At 38.1% G+C, this 8,468-nt stretch overlaps 1 protein-coding gene across 1 annotated transcript in view; it reads right to left on the reverse strand.

Annotated features, from left to right (window-relative positions):
* Positions 1–3,141: 3,141 nt before the first annotated feature.
* The window catches only part of LOC103606854 (cytochrome P450 4V2), a 19,723-nt gene continuing 14,396 nt past the window's right edge, over positions 3,142–8,468 (reverse strand). Inside the window, exons 9-12 of the mRNA XM_008591391.1 lie at positions 6,473–6,575; positions 5,542–5,676; positions 5,268–5,447; positions 3,142–3,635 (exon numbers count right to left, since the gene is read on the reverse strand). Of these exons, the coding sequence (XP_008589613.1) occupies positions 3,463–3,635; positions 5,268–5,447; positions 5,542–5,676; positions 6,473–6,575 (591 nt within the window). The 3' untranslated portion in view covers positions 3,142–3,462. The remainder of the gene's footprint in view (positions 3,636–5,267; positions 5,448–5,541; positions 5,677–6,472; positions 6,576–8,468) is intronic.

The following is an 8,468-nucleotide window of genomic DNA, read 5'->3' on the forward strand; positions in this document are numbered from 1 at the left end:
AAGAACAGGAATAGAAATAGCTAAGTGCTGGAGTTAATTTAGAAACTAAATTTGGACCAAAAGCTCCAAAAAAATAACTATTAGGTGAACATTTGGATGAGAAACTGAGGACAGAATGCAACCAGTTCATTTTCAATAATTATAGATGAGAGATTTGTCCCTGAAATCTGGAATACACCTAGTCAGAAAGAAAATTAGGATGAACCCAGTTTAATTAAGGAAGGAGAAAAATAAATAACTAGATTGGGGATTCATCAAGGTGGAGCCAAGAAACTAGATTGTTGTGTTAGGCTAAACCTAGCTATATTCTAAAATGAAGCACTGTACCTCTAATTTTCCTACTATCTAGAAAAGAAATTGCATTTTCTCAAACGCTATTGCATTTAAATGGCTAGCAGACAAATGTGCTGATAATCCAGCCTAGAGGAAAGTTATTCAACAGCATGAAGAAAATAGTGTGAAAACCTAAGATCATGTCCAGACCATGGGGGCCCTTTCCTCATTCTGCAGCTGATCTGACAATGCTTAGTTGCTTTTGGTTATAAGCGAAAGACAATTGACTTAAGCAAAATGGCAATGGACCGGCTCTTAGGTTCCAAAGGAGGGTTGAGCAACTGAGCAGTGGGCAGGGCAGACATGCAGTTGAACCTCAGCATCATCTGGAATATGGACCTCAGACCCCAGGATCCTCTCCATTTCTTCTCTCTGCTTCTTCTCCACTCTTCACCTTCATTCCGTCTCCTAGCAGCTGCTCCTGAGGTTCAACTGCTGATTGATCCTGAGCCTCAAAACCTAAAGTTTCTCCCAAAGGAGACTGATTGTATCTCTTCTTCAATTCCAGCTGGGAAAACCAAGGGAAGAATTATGATTTGACCCTACTTGGGTTACTCAACTTAAGTTGAGAAAGCGGGATTGCCTAAGAACATGACAGCTCCAGTTATACACACTGCAAATATGTGGTTCTATGTTGGGGACGCAAAAGGATGAGAACAGCCCTTTCTGTGACCAGCATCTCTTAATTGTGAGACAGGTCAATTGGTCCAGAAATTAACATCCCTCAGTTGTCTGTGACAATGAGTAGAGCACAAAGAGACTCAAATCACCAGTCCATCACCTGGAGAGACTTTTAGACTCTAAATCCCGGGGACCCGATGATGCTCGTGGTTTCTGCTTATTCTACTTCTCCTCTAGTTGCCTCTTCAGAGTCATGGAAATTCACAGTCTATGACAACGGCACAGGAATATCTTGCTAGAAAGTCCAAGTGTTACTTATGACATCAACTCAACAGTGCCATTTCTTTTATTACCCATTATAAGCCAGCCACCCACCGACTTAGCTTTTAAAGTTATCTGTATTTCAAATTGACATCAATTCTTAGAATAAAATGTAACTCCCATGTCTAAAATGTAATTTACTTTTCTTGAGATATCTCTTTCATGCAGAAGTAAGACAGGTAATAGGAACACAAACAGATATCTGATCCTCTTATTTAAAAAAAAAAATCAGCATCCACATTTTGATACTACTGAACATGACATAATTTCTCAGTTCCTACTCTGGTATGATTTAAAGGAATTACCAATCAAAATATGAGTAATAAATTAGTCTAGGGGAGGGGGTGGGGGTTAGCAAGAAATTGATTAAGGGTCATAAAGACTGATTACGTTTTGTAAATGTGACTATACTAATTTCCCTAATTTGATCACTGCATATTGTATACAGGTATTGATATTCAAATCTGTACCCCACAAACATATATAATCAATTATGTTTCACTAAAAAAAAAAATTGTCAAAAAAATTATTCTGGGGCCAAAGGAAGATTTTAGGCCGAAAATAAAAAATAGCCCATTAAGAGAGGTTTTACTTCAAATTTAATTGCATGTCTAATGTAGGATCACTAAAAATTTTTAATAGGCAAGCGTTAAATTAAGTACATAAAACTGAGAGATAATAATGATTTTCAATTATCCAAATTCAACTGCGAACAAGATTTTCTACATATGCCCATTTTCTAGATAACAAGGTTAAGCATTTGATGGGAATCCTTTGCAATTGTATCATCTACTTTCTTGACTTTTTCTCATCAACTTAGGGACATGTTGTATGGACTGGGGCTCTCTGGGGTAGCTAAGCATACACAGCTGCTGCCGATCATGCTCTAAATGCTCCAGGCTATAGTGCTTGTCAAATGGCTTTGGTTTCGTAACCTCCTCCTCTGATTGAAAAATACATATTTTACTCTCTTGATGTGTTACTTCTATCTGCTATTGCCTTGGGAAAATTGGGGGGGAAAGTAATCTTGTTAAAATTCTTTATTAAAAACAGTTTTAAAAATCACTGAGTGAGAGAGTAGAGTATGTCTACTGAATTAAAACTCAGAGAATGCATGTCAGTTACCATCTTGATAGGTATGTTGAACTGAATTAACTAGAGGTCTAACCCTAAACTCAGTGAGGTATTACTGGTTTACTAAATATAAATGAATAGCTTTTTTTTCCTTTAAAGATGGAAGAATTTCAGAAAAAATATGACTAAAGCAGCGGAAGAAGACCTGTGTTCTAATGACACATCTAGTGATAGACCTAAGTTCTGCAAAGCAGTAGCATATTGTAGTAAACAGTATATCACAATGGGAGTGGAGAGATTTAGAGCATAGACTTCTATGTATTTCCAGCCCTATCACCAACTAGCAGCATGACTTTGGGCAGAAACTTGCCTTCTTGTTGACTTCATTCCCTTACTTCTAACATAGGGAGTACAGATAGATAAGTTCTAAGGTCTTTTCAGCTCCAGAAGCCATAAATCAACCGTACGAGGCACTGTGAGGGTCTGGAAATTACCAAGAAGAATCTCTTCCAATAATATATGATTTATAATGGTGATCGTGATTCTACAAAAGATGAACTAAAGGTATAGTCAAAAGGGAAACAAACAGAACCCATGGGTCAACTTGTAAACGATCTGCTCTAGGTGATACAATCTGGAAAGTACTGTAATAATTATCCTTCTCATAACTGATGTCACTGATATAATTCAAAAAACTTAAGCCCCTTAAGTTAAAGTCCTCAATTAATCAACTTGTTCAAATTATATATATATGTTCCCAAGTCAACAAGAATACCTTTAAAAAATTCTGGAACTTCAATTAAATTACATCTTTTGTTCCTATTGGAATTGAATTGGCTTGTGGATCTCTCTGTTGAGAAACTTTTTGTATGTTTATTTGGGTACTGACTCAGTTACTCTACTTTTTGGACCAAGACCATGTGTAATGTCTGTGGTGGTGACAAAAATACAAAAACTCTCTCTTTGGTAGATCTGACTCTCAGATCAGAGGGGACAAGAAAAAGTTAGGTCTAGGGATTAAGAGTATTGAGCTCATGATCCATAAATTGCAAATGCCACATTTCTCTGGAAGAAGGACCTTTGTCATGATAAGGACACATTCCAATAATATACTCATGCTTCCTCTGCATTTCTCCTCTTCAGCTTGATCCAGATGCCATTACATGGACGAAGAATCAGCTGACCTGACAAACCAAGTTCTTCTCTCTTCTGGTTGGATTCTACCCAAAACTGCCTCAGGATGCAGGAAAGAATGGTCTTTTCTTCCATCATGGCAAACTTTTGACCTTTAAATTAATGTAAATATCATCACTTTTATTACAGATATACATCAAATGTGAGAAATAAGAGGCCTGATTACAAAAAGCAAGCAATTTTATATTTTCACAGTAGGCCCTAGGAGAACCAATCACTTAGATGCTTGTTAAAAACAAAGATTCTTGAGCACCCTGTCCTGCTCCCACCCATGTTTCTGAATAGCTGGGTGGGTCAGGGAATCTGTGATTTAGCAGTATCCCAGAAGAATCCTGGGCTCATTCAAGCTTGAGAATCTCTTGCTCTGTTCCACTCAGAATGTGAATTGTCCCTTTGTCCAGTGGATCCACACCGTATATGCTCCCTGCCACTTAGTCACTTAGTAGCCATCTCAGTTATCAGATCGACTGTGGCAGTATCACAGAGTTTGTATTCAAGGAACCCTTATTTTATTTAATAGCCCCCAAGCACAGAAGTAGTGATGCTGGCAATTTGGATATGCCAAAGAGAAGCCATAAAGTGCATCCTGTAAGTGAAAAGGTGAAAGTTCTCAATAAGGAAAGAAAAAAAAACCCATAGGCTGAGGTTGCTAAAATCTATAGTAAGAACAAGTCTATCTGCAAAATTGTGAAGAAGGAGAAAGAAATTTGTGCATAGTATCTATAAGGTTGAATACTATCCTCGGTTTCAGGCATCCACTGGGTGTCTTGGAACATATCCCCGAGGACAAGGGGGGACTACTGTACTAAAGTCAAAAGTGTTTGTAATGCACGGTGGTGTGCATTCACTTTGTTTAAGTATTTCAACTGACCATACGACAAACATTCTCTGTTTTGGTTTCGCAAAATGCAAGTGTTAAAAGCAAGAAACACAAAAGTTAGGTTAAACATAATTAATCATATAACGCACGGTGGTGTGCATTCACTTTGTTTAAGTATTTCAACTGACCATACGACAAACATTCTCTGTTTTGGTTTCACAAAATGCAAGTGTTAAAAGCAAGAAACACAAAAGTTAGGTTAAACATAATTAATCATATAAATGAATTTTCTACCACAATAAATTATATTCTACTTTAATCCGAAATCACCATGAAACTGATTATACTTTATGTTACGCACTGAATTGTGTCCCCACCCCCTGCCAAATTCATATGTTGAAGTCCTGACCCCCAGTACCTCAGAATGTGTCTGTATTTGCAGGTAGATTCTTTAAAGAGGTAATTAAGGTTAAGAGGGTCATTAAAGTGGGCCCTGATACAATCTGATTGGAGAGAAGATTAGAATATAGACACACAAAGGAAAGATTAAGTGAAAACACAGGGAGAAGATGGCCATCTACAAGCCAAGGACAGAGGCCTCAGAAGAAACCGACCCTGCCGACACCTTGATCTCAGACTTGCAGCCTCCAGAACTGTGAGACAATACATTTCCGTTGTATAAAGCCCTCAGTTTATGGTATTTTGTGCTGGCAGTCCTAGGAAACTAATACACTTTCTGACAGCCACATTTTAAAACTATAATGTAAAGTGGAGGAAAAAAGAAAACCAGTCTTTTTAAGGCTGTTGCATACAGGCAATGTCACACCACATCTCAAAGAAATTATTATGAGAAACCCACTATCATGTGGCCTAAAAGATCAAACCAATTTGGGTGGATACAAACCTATACAGTTTCTGGGTCCTGCAGAAAAGGGCACATACGCATATGGATGGCGTCCTTGTGCATTCTCTGGAAAGAATCGTTCTGGCTGGAATTCCTCAGGATTGGGGAAGTATTTTGGATCTCGATGCAATGCATAGGGAATGATGACTGCTTCAGTGCCTTTCACAACTCTGTAACCTGCTGTCAAGAGGTCATCAATATGTCATCAGACTGGAATAAGATAGACATTTTAAAAAGTTCACTCTCCCTGCTATTCTAATTATAGAACACTTACCCACTTCACAGTCTTCATTAAGAGTACGGGCAAATAAAGGAACAGAAGGAAAAAGGCGAAGGGTCTCCTTAATAACACACTCCAGATATTTGAGTTTCTTCAGGTCTTCTAAGGAAGCAGGACGCTTATACTTCCCTGATTAAAGTAAGCATATAAGACAACACTGAAAGGACTATCTGGGCTTGGAAGTGGAGACATCAAAGAGGCATGCATGAGTCAAAGCCCCAAATGTTCAATAACCATAGCCAAAGTAGAATTTCTAATACTATGTATATTCAAAATAAAATGAGACAATACACTAAGTATAACAAACTAGACACAAAAGGTCACATTATGTACGATTCCATTTATAGGAAGCACTCAGAACAGACAAACCCATAGAGACAGAAAGTAAATTAGTGGTTCCAGGGGTTGGGGAAGGGGAAATGGAGAACGTATGCTTCTAGTACAGGGCTTCCTTTTTGGGTGCTAAAAATGTTTTGGAATTAGGTAGAGGTGACCGTTGCACAAAATTGTGAACGTAGTAAATGCTACTGAATTATACATTTTTAAATGGTTACTTTTATGTTATGTGACATTTACATCAATTAAAAAAAATAACAAAGAAATCGATACTTGCAACTCAATACCCAAAGATTAGTTGCTCAAAAATTTTAGAACTGATATTGGGGATAGAAGGAACAGTGAGGAGGAATATGCAGAAAACACTAGAAGCAGAACAAAGGCTCTAGTAATAATGATTGTGTTACTAATTGTGACATTAAAAAGTGTTTGTGCAACCAGTAATGAACTAGAAATTGCAGAGGATATAAAAAATGTGAACCTATGGTAAAAGAACTTGTGAGCTTTTAGAAGACCAAATTTACGTACCAGAGGCAATCTGAGAGAAATTAAAATTCATTTGGAAAAAATAAATGACTATACAACATACCAAACACTTCATCCAGTTCATTGTCCACTTTTTTCTGGACTTCTGGATAAGAACCCAATAGGTATAAGGACCAGTTTATCCCAGCTGCCGTTGTATCATGGCCCTGAAAATGTAGGAAAAAAATAGCCTAAAGAGCAGAGTTATGCTGTGAAGATTAGGAGAGACTATAATGCCTCTATTTTGAATTGTCTCTGGATTTGACAGCTGCAATGTGACTGGAGAACATAAATTAATTCTGTATAGCATCTTACCCCAGAGATGACATTTCAGTGCCATACCACATTGTGGAAAGTGGCTGGGCTGTGTAAATAAGAAGGGCATCCCAAGGGGACTCGATGAGCTAGACCTTTTTAAGGGAAAGAAGTCTGACTTTCATGAGCCAACGTGGCAGATCTGTACTTCTCTGCCTTGCCCCATTTATCAGGGGCTTTACCTGAGGATGGGAACACCAGGGAGTAGATGGGCAGTGCCGAGTAATAGTCCCCACCTCAAAAAGTTGATAAATAGCCTCACTTAATTGCTGAATTTTAGGCAAAACACTCAGTACTTCGCAGAAACTGACTCAATCTTCACAAAAACTCCATGAAATACTCATTACTGTTACTCACATTTTATAGATTAAAAGCTGGTGTGAAAGAAAGGTTAAATAACTTCCCCTGTGCCAGACAGCTTAGTAGGAGGCAGAGGCAGGAACTGACCTGCCGGAGTGTCTGATGACCAAACAGAGCCCGTGCTATTCCCTTCTACCAGCATGGAGTGGCCTGTGGTGAGGAGACGCCCCTCTAATAAACTCAACATCCTGCACAACCTTGTTCTCTACCCATGCAATGTTGTAGCCTCTTATCTCCTATCCTCATCTCACTAGGACAATTCTATATGCACAATGGTGATTTCTTCAGGAAAAAAATAAGTATCTGGAAAATCAATAATGATATTGTAGCTCTATGAGTCAGACTTTTAAGACAAAAAGAGAGATAACAAATTATCTCCTCTCTGGAAGATTTTACTTTCCCATTTTCCCTATGCAACACAAGCGATTGTTGTAGTATTTCATTCTGTGGGCAGAAATGTCTGAGGCGCATGTTTTATAAAACAGCTCCTAAGTTGAGTTGCTTAAGGCTTATTTCACAGTTTTTAAAATATATAGTCTACAAGTCTTTGACATGGGTACTGCATTCCATTTTCTTACATTTGTAGTTCCTTCACAGAAATGACTCTGAACTCTGGGTGAGATCTGGCCCATTTTGCTCGGTTGTCTACTGAGTCATATCAAGATGTATTCTTGCTAAATAATTTTTAATAGCTTTTCTTGAACTTGTGAGTAGAAACCTGATCCAGATATGTAAGAGAAGTTTGCTGAACTTCTTGTTTTATTTTGTATGCTATTGGCAGAAGACAGGAAGAAGCAAAACAGAAAGCACAGAGTTAACTAAAACACACTGGTGGAACAGGGGAGGGGGCAAAACTCTTAATATTTAATGGCTAGAACCTTGGGCACAGAAGGCATGGAGTTAATATTGTTTTATTTTGTATGCTATTGGCAGAAGACAGGAAGAAGCAAAACAGAAAGCACAGAGTTAACTAAAACACACTGGTGGAACAGGAGGGGGGCAAAACTCTTAATATTTAATGGCTAGAACCTTGGGCACAGAAGGCATGGAGTTAATAGCCTGCATCCACTTTATGGAGGAGGTCACAATATCATAGTTCCGCATGGTGTGCCTCCTTATTCACTGCAAAGAAGAAAAGAATTAGAATTTCAAAGAATGTTAGAGCTGGAAGAAAGAGGTCATTCTTCTGGTTGTTTTTATGAGAGTGAGAGGTTACTGATGGGAGATGGATGTGTGTGTGTGTACATGCACATGTGTGTACATGAGTGTGAATCCATGTGTATAAGTGCATGTGTGTATGTGGGCCTGTGTGTGTGTTTGTGTATGTGTGTGTATATATATATATATATATATATATATATATATATATATGTGTGTGTGTGTGT

Source organism: Galeopterus variegatus, unplaced genomic scaffold, assembly GCF_000696425.1.
Source record: "Galeopterus variegatus unplaced genomic scaffold, G_variegatus-3.0.2 Scaffold6892, whole genome shotgun sequence".
In the NCBI taxonomy this organism is placed as follows: Eukaryota; Metazoa; Chordata; class Mammalia; order Dermoptera; family Cynocephalidae; genus Galeopterus; species Galeopterus variegatus.